This window comes from Anomaloglossus baeobatrachus, chromosome 2, assembly GCF_048569485.1.
Source record: "Anomaloglossus baeobatrachus isolate aAnoBae1 chromosome 2, aAnoBae1.hap1, whole genome shotgun sequence".
Classification (NCBI taxonomy): Eukaryota; Metazoa; Chordata; class Amphibia; order Anura; family Aromobatidae; genus Anomaloglossus; species Anomaloglossus baeobatrachus.
The window spans coordinates 521,837,989-521,850,929 of record NC_134354.1 but is presented as its reverse complement, the minus strand read 5'-3'; the positions used below and the strand labels follow the sequence as shown (position 1 = coordinate 521,850,929).

At 46.3% G+C, this 12,941-nt stretch overlaps 1 protein-coding gene across 1 annotated transcript in view; it reads right to left on the bottom strand.

Moving 5' to 3' along the window:
• The window catches only part of MYH15 (myosin heavy chain 15), a 102,524-nt gene that overhangs the window by 43,192 nt on the left and 46,391 nt on the right, over positions 1-12,941 (bottom strand). Inside the window, exons 14-17 of the mRNA XM_075336574.1 lie at positions 10,340-10,489; positions 2,771-2,941; positions 2,459-2,638; positions 2,211-2,343 (exon numbers count right to left, since the gene is read on the bottom strand). Of these exons, the coding sequence (XP_075192689.1) occupies positions 2,211-2,343; positions 2,459-2,638; positions 2,771-2,941; positions 10,340-10,489 (634 nt within the window). The remainder of the gene's footprint in view (positions 1-2,210; positions 2,344-2,458; positions 2,639-2,770; positions 2,942-10,339; positions 10,490-12,941) is intronic.

The following is a 12,941-nucleotide window of genomic DNA, read 5'->3' as shown; positions in this document are numbered from 1 at the left end:
TGCGACCGTCGCTCTGGCCGGCGACCCGCCTCCTTCCTAAGGGGGCGGGTCGTGCGGAGTCATAGCGACGTCACACGGCAGGCGGCCAATAGCGGCGGAGGGGCGGAGATGAGCAGGATGTAAACATCCCGCCCACCTCCTTCCTTCCGCATATCCTACGGAAGCCGCGGAGACGCCGGAAGGAGATGTTCCTCGCTCCTGCGGCTTCACACACAGCGATGTGTGCTGCCGCAGGAGTGAGGAACAACATCGGACTGTCGCGTCAGCGTAATTATGGATTACGCTGACGCTGCACCGATGATACGATTACGACGATTTTGCGCTCGTTAATCGTATCATCTAGGCTTTACACACTACGATGTCGCATGCGATGCCGGATGTGCGTCACTTTCAATTTGACCCCACCGACATCGCACCTGCGATGTCGTAGTGTGCAAAGCCCGCCTTAGGCGGGCTTTACACGCTGCGACATTGCTAGCAATTGCTAGCAATGTCGAGCGCAATAGCACACGTCCCCGTCGTATATGCGATATCTGGTGCTAGCTGCCGTAGCGAACATTATCGCTATGGCAGCTTCACACGCACATACCTGTTCAGCGACGTCGCTGTGACCGCCGAACAATCCCTCCTTCAAGGGGAGGTGCGTTCGGCATCACAGCGACGTCAACGTGACATCACTAAGCGGCCGCCCAATAGCAGAGGAGGGGCGGAGATGAGCGGGACATAACATCCCGCCCACCTTCTCCCTTCCGCATTGTCGGTGGATGCAGGTAAGGAGATGTTTGTCGTTCCTGCGGCTTCACAAACAGCGATGTGTGGTGCTGCAGGAACGACAAACAACACCGTAGCTGCAGCAGCAGCGACATTGTGGAAATGAACGACGTGACACAGATCAGCGATATTTTACGCTTCTGCGCTCATTCATCGTCGCACCTAGGATTTACATGTTGCGATGTTGCTACCGGCGCCGGATGTGCGTCACTAACGACTTGACTCCGACGATATATCGGTAGTGATGTTGCAACGTGTAAAGCCCGCCTTAAAGGGAAACTGTAAGTAGGAACAACTCTCCTAAGACTTCTATATGGGAATGTATGCCATTGGAAGCTGAATTAAATGTTACCTTGATATCTGCAAGCCGATGTCTTATGCCAGAGAAATCCAAAAATGTTCTTATATGTATATGAGCTGTTCCAGGCTATGGGCCAGACATTGATCTGTATGAGAATCTGCCTCCATGGCTTATATTTAAGAAATGGAGGTATTACCAATGTGAGATGTGATGTCCACTCTCTCCTCTCCTGATATCACTGCAGAGCTGTGTGTGATTACAACTGACACATCTGCAGGTTCCTCTCAGCCTCCATCTCACAGGCAGACAGTGTTGCAATATTTTTGCAATATAGCAGAGATGTGAGAGCTGCAGCTCAAATGAATTTATAAGAAGACAAAGTTCAGTTCTACTGTTCTGTGTTACTTACATGTCAGACACTGGTAACTCTTCCTTTTAATAAAATAAATAAGTCCTGGGGGCAGATTGTCATGCAGATCAGTGTCTGGCCCATAGCCTGGAACAGCTCATATACATTTAAGAAAAACATAGATTTCTCTGGTATAAAACATTGCATTGCAGAAATCAAGGTATCATTTTATACAGGTTCCTTTGATCTGCATGCCCATATAAACGGTTTTGGAGAGTTGATCCTACTGACAGATTCCCTTTAAAGGATTATCCTTACCATATCATTCACTGGCTTAAAATCCTAAAATAAAAGTTGTCAAATGCAATACAATTGTAAAAGTGTTATCTGAAAATGATATCACAGGTGTCTGAGGCTTTCCCCCATCTGGTTGCTCATGGATACATTATGTAGTTCTTTCATGGCCGGTCGCTCATGCTTTGTAGGTCTTTCTGCTCTTCTTCTGCAGTGGGTATCCTCTTCTTACTGTGCATTGAAACGATGCATGCATGGTTGCACAGTCCCCAATGCACAAGCTGCTGGGCTTGGGCACTCCTTTCCTTTATGACTGTGCCTTTCTTGTTTGGCTGATAGACAAAGCCGTATAAGTGCAGAATAACCAGCCACTACATGTCCAATAGTATTACATTAAAGTACATAATTAAGTACATGTACGTAACTGTTAAAATAATATTACTATTAAATATAAATCATTATTAGAAGCAAGTACACATTTGTAAAAATACTAACCACTATCTGAGCTGATATAGTTTTCAAACAGACAGCCCAGGAGTTTGTTGGAGGACTTCTGGAATTGTTGCACCACTGTTTCATTAAGTGGATCCTTGTTTTTTTCCAGCCAACCAACAATATTATATGGAACCTATAGGTGAAAAACAAATGATATGTATATAGAGTGTTTATATATGTAATATAGTGGTATGATATCATGATATGTGCAGATGTTTATCGTGTAGACTTATCATTGGGCTACTTACCACTCCAGCATAATGTACCAGCTCAAAATGAGCCTCATATTTTCTCTTCTTGTCAGGTCTCGGCTTTTGTAAATTAGGTGATTTTCCAAGATGGTTATCATAGAGCTTAGCTTTAAATGTCATGTCTGTAGCCTTAGGAAACATGCACTCCTCTTCAAGGATTGACATAATCCCCATAGGCTATCGCAAGAAGGATATAAAATGTGTTATAATATATATGCAACTAATGAATACAAAACAATTGACATTAATAAGGAATTAATATAAAGTATTAATATAAAAGAATGTGCATTTATAAAATACTATCATTACCTTTTCAATCAGGTCAATGCAGGCCTGTAAGTCAAGTCCAAAGTCGATGAACTCCCAGTCAATACCTTCTTTCTTATACTCCTCTTGTTCCAACACGAACATGTGATGGTTGAAGAACTGTTGCAGCTTTTCATTTGTGAAATTGATGCAAAGTTGCTCAAAGCTGTTAAACTGAATAAATATGAACAATTGGATTTTCCTTGCATAAGTATAGTAAGCCTGATAATGGCTGATATCAGAATATTCATATGAACTATTGAAATGTTATGGAATAGCCATCTGTATAGACTGTAAGAGCCAGACTGAAAGTGAAGCAGGCTATACAGGAAGTGCTGAGGTGCGTATATTGATTTAAGGCCCCTTTCACACACTTGAGTTTCTCGTAGATGTTCTATCCATATTTTTTAGGAACTAAAACACAAACACACAAACCTATTATAGTCTAAAGAGCAATTTTCATGTCCGTTTTTTTGCAGATTGTTCCAAAAAAAAACGAGACGTCCATTTTTGATCCAAGTCACAGATCAAACTCATCCTCAAGTATGGGTCAATGAAAAAGATGGACACCAATGGTATCCTAGTTCCAGCTTAGTGCTGGCCACTGATTAATAGGAGAAGTTGGAGAAACCTCTATCAGGTTTTTTTTGCAAACGAGAAAAACTGCTGAAATACTGATGGTAAAAACTGACACTGACCAATCACTGATGATTTAGCACAGGGATGAAAATCGGTCAGTTCTCTCATACACAAAAAGAACAGATGAGTAAAACTAGCCGAAGTAGTACTGTGTGACTAATACAATACATAACTCAGTTTTATTGTACCAGTTAAGTTGGAAATCTATAAATTCTAGCTTAACATGAAATGTAATTTACTGGTGTTCTAATGAAGCATACCATTAGTCCATTTATTAAAGGGGTTTTCAGCTTTTAAAAAAGTGGAATTCAAATGTTTAGAGATGAGCAGAACCATGAAAGTCCAGGCGGACTTTAGACAAACTTTGGTTCTAGACCCGAACTTGACCTGAACCCCATTTGAAGTCTCTGATTGGGCAGTTCGGCCCTCTGCCCACATACAGCCAGCCATAAACAGAGTACTTTCAGGGAACGGAGGGCAGGATTTTTCCCACACTATATCCGACAACTCTGTTGTTACCCTCAGTGTGCACCATTCAAACACTGCAGGCCGCTCACACTGGGCTGAGCACTGAGCATACCCGAGCATAGCGAAGTTCGCTTGAGTGGTTTGCATATGTAAAGCAACCAAACTCTGATCTCGAACACTGATTTTTAAGTAAAGCTCATCTCTACAAATGTTGCCTGTCATGTAATATAAGGTAATCCAATAGTACTCACCCTCCCAAAGTCTAGTGCTGGCTGTCTGCCGCTGCTTCAGTCTCAGTGTTTTGGCTGCCGTTTTGATATCACATCGACAGCTCACATCACCGCTGCAGCTAATCACTGACCTCTGCGGCTTGGCCGAGATAGACAGCATGAGACACTGAGCTCAGTGAATGGCTGAAGCAGTGATGTGAACAGTTGGCATGACGTCATCCCTGAACCAAAACACTGAGACCACAGCAGTGGCAGACAGCAGATGCTGGACCTGGGGAGGTTGATTATTAGCTGTGAGAGGCACCTTTAATAAAAATAAACATGTTTAAAATATATATCTCAAAGCTGCCAACTCTAGTTAAAGAAGCTATGAATTTTCATGAATATAAAACTAATTTCTCACATTTGCTTCTATTCTCTGTGAATCCCTTATTAGTGTGAAGGTGAAGTATAGACCCAATAAACAATGCTTTAGGCTAGGTTCACATTTCCGTTGTTTTGCATCAGTCCCATGCGTTGCTTGCCGCTTGTGACTGATGCGTTGTACAATGGATGACAAAAATTAGAATTCATTGTCGGACTCCGTTGTAAAAGAGAGAGCGATCAGCTGATCGTTCACAATAGCCGGCCGGCTAATGAGAGCGATCAGCTGATCGCTCACAGCAGCCGGCCACCGGGTGATCAGCCGACCGCTCACGGCAGCCGGCCGCCGGGTGATCAGCCGATCGTTCACAGCAGCCGGCCGCTGGGTGATCAGCTGATCATTCGGCCGCCGAGAATGTGTGCGGGGGGCCGAGTGGGTGGAGCCGAGTGGGGCCATGGCGCTGAGGATGTCAGTGCCGGGGACTGCATGGCTGGGGACAGGTGAGTGTGTGTGTGTGTACACATGCCGAGTACGGGAGGGGGCGGAGCCGAGCAGGGAAGTGTCGGGCTCCCTGCACACGTAGCCAGGGTAAATATCGAGTAACTAAGCAAAGCAATTTCCTTGGTTACCCGATATTTACCTTGGTTACCAGCGTACACCGCTTAGCGCTGACTCCTTGCACACGTAGCCAGGGTAAATATCGGGTAACTAAGCAAAGTGCATTGCTTAGTAACCCGATGTGTACCCTGGTTACGTGTGTAGGGAGCCAGAGAGAGCATGAGCAGCGAAATCCTGCTCAAAAAAACGTTACGTGCTGCGTTCCTGCCACCCGGCGGTCAGTCGTTCCACGACTGATCAGTCGGGCGGAGGATGCAATGCAGCATCATCAGTCACAATCTGCCGCTCATACAAGTCTATGGGAGCAACAAAATCCGCCAAACGGATTCCATTGTTTACCAGAGCCGCGGATTGTGACTGATACAAATTGAATGAAATGTGAACCTAGCCTAAGGCTGATGCAATTAAGGTGCATTTAGACAAGTTGAGAATCGGTGAATGAGCATTTTGTAAGAATGCTCATTCCCAATTATCAACGCTTGTAAACATGGCAGCAATCACTCATCAAGTGAGCAAAACGCTTGTCTTTTTTTTTTATTATTATTATTGTTTATTTATAGAGCACCATTGATTCCATGGTGCTGTACATGAGGGGGTTACATACAGAATACATATACACGTTACAATAGACAGACTATCACAGAGGGAAGAGGGCCCTGCCCTTGCGGGCTTACATCCTAAAGGATTTTGGGGAGGAGACAGTAGGTGGGGTGTAGGTTGGGCGGCAGCTCCGCACGGTGGTGGGGCGGCAGCTCCGCACGGTGGTGGGGCGGCAGCTCCGCACGGTGGTGGGGCGGCAGCTCCGCACGGTGGTGGGGCGGCAGCTCCGCACGGTGGTGGGGCGGCAGCTCCGCACGGTGGTGGGGCAGTGAGGTCATTGTAGATTATAGGCATTTCTGAACAGATGAGTTTTCAGGGTCCGTTTGAAGTTTGCAAGTGTAGTAGATAGTCTGACGTGTTGAGGCAGTGAGTTCCAGGAGACTGGGGATGCTCGGGAGAAGTCTTGGAGTCGGTTGCATGAGGAGCGAATGAGAGAGGAGGAGAGAAGGAGATCTTGGGAGGACCGGAGGTTACGTTTTGGAGTGTAGCGAGAGATTAGTTCAGAGATATATGGAGGAGACAGCTTATGGATAGCTTTGTAGGTCAGGGTTAGTAGTTTGAATTGGATACGATAGAAGATTGGGAGCCAATGGAGGGACTTGCAGAGAGGAGAAGCGGGGTGGTATTGAGGAGAGAGGTGGATCATTCGGGCAGCAGAATTAAGGATGGACTGGAGAGGGGCGAGTGTGTTAGCAGGGAGACCACAGAGGAGGATGTTGCAGTAGTCGATGCGGGAGATTGAGGGCATGCACTAGCATTTTTGTAGATTGGGGATTGAGGAAAGGGCGTATTCTGGAAATATTTTTGAGTTGAAAACGGCAGGAGGTGGTGAGGGATTGGATGTGTGGTATGAAGGACAGGGCAGAGTCAAAGGTCACTCCGAGGCACCGAACTTTGGGTGCTGGGAAGAGCGCGATGTTATTAATTGTAATGGATAGGTCAGGTGGAGAGTGCAGGGGAGATGGAGGAAAGATGATCAGTTCAGTTTTGGCCACATTAAGCTTTAGGAAGCGAGAGGAAAAGAAGGAAGATATAGTCGATAGGCACTCTGGGATTCTGGACAGCAGAGATGTGACATCTGGACCAGAGAGGTAGATCTGAGTGTCATCGGCATATAGGTAGTACTGAAAGCCATGGGACTTTATGAGTTGTCCCAGGCCAAATGTATAGATAGAAAAAAGTAAGGGTCCCAGGACAGAGCCTTGAGGGACACCAACAGAGAGAGAACGGGATGAAGAGGTTGTGTGGGAATGGGAGACACTAAAAGTGCGGTTGGAGAGGTATGAAGAGATCCAAGAGAGGGCGATGTCTCTGACGCCAAGGGAAGAGAGGATCTGTGATCTGTAGTAGCAGGGAGTGGTCAACAGTGTCAAAGGCTGAGGATAGGTCTAGAAGTAGGAGTACAGAGAAGTGGTTGTTAGCTTTGGCAGTAAGTAAGTCATTTGTGATTTTAGTCAGGGCAGTTTCAGTGGAATGATGTGGACGGAAGCCGGACTGTAGGTTGTCAAAGAGAGAGTTAGAGGAGAGGTGGGAGGAAAGTTCAGCATGGACGTGCTGTTCCAGGAGTTTTGAGGCAAGTGGGAGTAGTGATATGGGTCGATAGCTGGTAGTAGAGGTTGGGTCGAGGGAAGGTTTCTTTAGGATAGGTGTGACTGTTGCATGCTTAAAGGCAGAAGGGAAGGTACCAGTTGTTAAAGATAGGTTGAAGAGATGGGTTAAGGCTGGAATAAGGATAGTGGTGAGGTTGGGGAGGAGGTGGGATGGGATGGGGTCAAGTGCGCATGTGGTGAGGTGTGCTTTTGAGAGAAGATGTGCAAGCTCTCCTTCGGTGATGGTGGGGAGGAAGTTTATGGGGGAGGAGCAGTGGTCTGTTATATGAAGGGGTTGTGGTGGTTCAGCAGAAAAGACTTGTCTGGTTTGGTCGATCTTTTCTTTGAAATATGTGGTAAATTCTTCTGCGGAAATGTGGGAGGTTGGAGGGGGCAGTGGTGGGCGAAGGAGGGAGGTAAAAGTATTAAATAGCTGTTTGGGGTTGTGTGTTAAAGAGGATATGAGGTTTCTGAAGTATTCCTGTTTAGCGGAGGTAAGGGCCAAGCGAAATGTGTGAATTGTATTTTTGAATGTGGTGAAGTCTTCCTGGGAGTGCGTTTTCTTCCAGCGCCGCTCTGCAGCCCTAGACACTTGCCGTAGTTTTTTAGTGAGGCTGTTGTGCCAGGGTTGTCTATTGATTCGTCTTGCTCTGCCGTTCACAAGAGGAGCGACTGAATCAATAGCTGATGTGAGAGTGGCGTTGTAGAAAATGGTGGCACTGTTTGTGTCGTTGAGTGAAGATATGGAGGACAGCGGTAGGATAGAGTCGGAAAGGGTGTGTATGTTGATGTGTGCAAGGTTTCTGTGGGGGTGTGTTAGGTGCTGGACAGGGGGGGCAGGTGAGGAGGACAGGGCTGAAAAGGTCAGCAGATGGTGGTCAGATAAGGGGAGAGGGGAGGTAGTGAGGTTAGATAGAGAGCAGAGACGGGTGAAGATAAGGTCTAGTGTGTGGCCATCTTTGTGGGTGGCAGAGGCGGACAACTGAGTTAGACCAAAAGATGAGGCGAGGGAGAGGAGTTTGGAGGCTGCTGACTGGCGGGTGTCAGTGGGGATGTTGAAGTCACCCATGATAATAGTGGGGATGTCAGCAGAGAGAAAGTGTAGAAGCCAGGCAGAGAACTGGTCGATAAAGGCAGTGGTTGGGCCCGGGGGTCTGTATACGACGGCCACTTGGAGGTTGGAGGGAGAATAGATGCGGACAGAGTGCACTTCAAAGGAAGGCAGGACAAGGGAGGGTAGAGGTGGCACTGGGGTGAAGCTGCAGTTGTTAGAAAGGAGGAGGCCCACTCCTCCACCCTGTCTATTGCCAGGGCGAGGAGTGTGGGTGAAGTGGAGGCCGCCGTAGCACAGCGCAGCAGGGGAGGCAGTGTTGGTGGGTGTCAGCCATGTTTCGGTGAGGGCCAGAAAGGATAGATTGCTAGAGGTAAAGAGGTCGTGAATGAAGTGCAGTTTATTACAGACGGAACGGGCATTCCAGAGCGCTCCAGAGAGAGGGGGCTGCGGAGTGGCAGAGAGGGGAATGGATTTTATGTTGGAGAGGTTGCGGTAGTTACTACTAGATGGGGAGGGATAGGGGGGTGATAAAGAGGAGTGTCCCATCAGGTGATTAGATCATTTATGACGGCATAAAAATGATTGCATAAAAAAGAATGTACTTCTGATAAGATAATGCTGTGCAGGGAAAGAATCTCGTTAAAAATCATTCTATTCCCGTCAGTGTTTCTCGCCATGTGTAAAGAGAAAAGGAAACAAACGCCAATTGATATTATTGATTCAATAATGATGCAGACCAGCCCATCTGAATGCATGTTTAGGGTTCATTTAGTCAGCCATATTTTGTATCAAAATCCTGTATGTGTACTCAATGGACAGAACACTGATCCACTAATAAGCATGGTGCCTGTGTACACCAACAGTTTTTCACAGCGGTCAATGGTCTATGTGAAAAAAAAATCACAGCATTCAATACTAAAGGGGGCTTTACACGCTGCGACATCGCTAATGTGGAGTCGTTGGGGTCACGGAATTTGTGACGCACATCCGGTCGCATTAGCGATGTTGCTGCGTGTGACACCGATGAGCGATTTTGCATCGTTGCAAAAATATGCAAAATCACTCATCGGTGACATGGGGGTCCATTCTCGATTATCGTTACTGCAGCAGTAACGATGTAGTTCGTCGCTCCTGCGGCAGCACACATTGCTATGTGTGACGCCGCAGGAACGAGGAACCTCTCCTTACCTGCCTCCCGGCCGCTATGCGGAAGGAAGGAGGTGAGCGGGATGTTCCGGCCACTCATCTCTGCCCCTCCGCTTCTATTGGGCGGCCGCTCAGTGACGTCGCTGTGACGCCGCACGGACCGCCTCCTTAGAAAGGAGGCGGTTCGCCGGTCACAGCGACGTCGCCGGGCAGGTAAGTATGTGTGACGGGTCTGCGCGATGTTGTGCGGCACGGGCAGCGATTTGCCCGTGTCGCACAACAGATGGGGGCGGGTACCCACGCTAGCGATATCGGGACCGATATCGCAGTGTGTAAAGTAGCCTTAAGGCCTGATTTTCAAACTAAACAATTACATGTCCATTATAAGGACAAGTATACAGACTGAGTCTGAACTCGGCATTAAACAGTCCATGATCCATCCATTTAGCAGCGGGTTTACTAATCCTGTGTAATAGTTGGATAGTGTAAATTTGTCTTCAAATGCACCAAAGTGATCACATTGCCTCATGCTGAATGATAAATATGTGTCATTTTTGGACTGTTTAGTTTACATTTACATCACCTGTTGGTGGGCTTATTTTTAGACCATTTGTTAAATACATAAACTGAAGTATATTATTAGTGAATTGTGGTACTTTTTAAACCCCCTTAGCCACAGCCGCTTTTTCATCTGCTTTATAAAAGTATCCAGTGACATCCAGAAAATGTCTACAATCCTTAATAAATGTGGCACATGGCATGTATACCAGAATTCTGCCACATTTTCATTATTAAATCCCCCTTTAGTGCATTCAATGACGTTAGCGTCTATGAAAATGGGCAATCTTGGAATATTTAACTTACATCAAAAATTTCAAATCCAGCAATGTCAAGCACACCGATAAAGAACTGCCTGGGTAACTTTGTGTCCAGCGTTTTGTTTATACGGATCACAAGCCACTTAAACATTCGGTCATAGATGCCTTTAGCCAATGCACCGACTGCATAAACAACCTATGAGAAAAAGGTTAAAAAAAAGGAACATTAAATCGCTAATAGCTTTCATAGTCATATATAACCTGCAAAGTACAACACTGGAAAACCTGTGAAAATGGTCACTATCAATGAATAATGAATATATGTATACAAAATGGTGTTGTTCTACAACCAAGCTTCTTATCCAGGTGTAAAGCATTAATTCCACAGCGCTTTACAGACATGATCATCACTGTCCCCATTGTGGTCACAATTTAAAACCGGAGAACCCAGAGGAAACCCACACAAACACAGGGAGAACATACAAACTCCTGGCAGATGTTATCCTTGGTGGGATTTCCTAGTGTTCAGCCATCTTTTAGGGTTTAAGCCCCCATATTTCCAGTGAAAAGTATTATTAATGCAAAAACATTTAGCACGACAGTTTAATGTAAAGGACATTTAGCAATGGCACAGAGCCTTCACCTCAACCCCATTGGCACCTCTGGGATGAATGGAATGGCTGATAGTGAACCATACTTTTTTGTCCGACATCAGTGCCAGACGTCACAATTAAACTAGCATACCCCAGGATTTTGTAGGAAGCCTTCCATAAGAATGAAGGTCATGAAGCGTGCAAAAGGGGGAAGAAAGCAAAATTATCAAGATACTGAACATCAAAATTAAGATCTGCTCACAAAAGAACTGTTATTTTAGGTCCCAATTTGTTTGTTAATTTATTTTAAAATATATATTTTAAATGTTTAAATTTAATTTCTGCAACTGAGTCCCTAAACCACTGATATAGCTGAAGGGTTAAAGACTCACTCCCAGCAAAAATTCTATTCTGTCATTCCTTCTATATGTATGTGATGTAGTGTAGGGACCTTGGAGTACTTACCGACTGCTGTCTGCCCCAGTTTCCATCTATACCACAGCATGGTGGTGCTTTTTCTATCACTGTAAAGGGTGCTTTACACGCTGCGACATCGCTAACAATATATCGTCGGGGTCACGGTGTTTGTGACGCACATCCGGCGCCGTTAGCGACATCGCAGCGTGTGACACGTACGAGCAACCTCCCACGATCCCAAAAGTGGTAAAAATCGTTGGTTTTGGAGAGGTCGTTCTAAAACAAAGTATTGTTGTTTGGGCACTAGCGATGTTGTTCCTCGTTCCTACGGCAGCCCACATCGCTATGTGTGACACCGCAGGAACGACTAACATCTCCTTACCTGCATCCGCCAGCAATGCGGAAGGAAGGAGGTGGGCGGCATGTTCCGGCCGCTCATCTCCACCCCTCCGCTTCTATTGGCCAGCCGCTTAGTGACGCCGCGGTGACGTCGCTATGACGCCGAACGCACCTCCCCCTTGAGGTAGGGATTGTTCGGCGGTCACAGTGACGTCGCTGACAAGGTATGTGCGTGTGACGCTGCCGTAGCAATAATGTTTGCTATGGCAGCGATCACCACATATCGCACGTACGATGGGGGCGGGTGCTATCACGCTCGACATCGATAGCAAACGCTACTGATGTCGCAGCGTGTAAAGCACCCTTAAGTCTATGGAGTCTCAAAACAAGGATCCATAGTCTTAAGGGTGCTTTACACGCTGCAACATCGCTACCGATATATCGTCCGGGTCATGTCGTTAGTGACGCACATCCGGGGTCGGTAGCGACATCGCAGCGTGTGACACAAATGAGCGACGATCAACGAGCACAAAAACGTGAAAAATCGTTGCTCGTTGACACGTCGTTCATTTCCTTAATATCGCTGCTGCCACAGGTACGATGTTGTTCGTCGTTCCTGCGGCAACACACACCGCTATGTGTGACGCCGCAGGAATGACGAACATCTCCTTACCTGCGTCCACCGGCAATGCGGAAGGAAGGAGGTGGGCTGGATGTTATGTCCCGCTCATCTCCGCCCCTCCGCTTCTATTGGCCGGCCAATTAGTGACGCCCCAGTTACGTCGCTATGACGCTGAATGCACCTCCCCCTTGAGGGAGGGATTGTTCGGCAGTCACAGCGACGTCGCTGACAAGGTATGTCCGTGTGACGCTGCCGTAGCGATAATGTTCGCTACGGCAGCGATCACCAAATGTCGCACATACGATGGAGTCGGGTGCTATCGCGCTCGACATTGCTAGCAATCGCTAGAGATGTCGCAGTGTGTAAAGTACCCTTTAGGGTTCACTCACATCTGCATATAAACAATCGCTCTGATTTTCATCCAGAAAACTGGGACGATTGAAATCCGTTTGGTATTCCACATGCCATGCGAGTGCTTTGCGAGTGTGTGATTTTCTTTCACCACCTATTATTATATAATTTCACATTTTGAGACTAACAATAATTATGATGGAAAAATAACTGCACTGAACTTACAGGATATGAAGACCTTTTGAAGACATTTTTTGGTTTACTTAAATACAGGTATTTTTGACTAAAAATCATTTTTGCATTTTGGTGTCGTTAAACATTTTGCA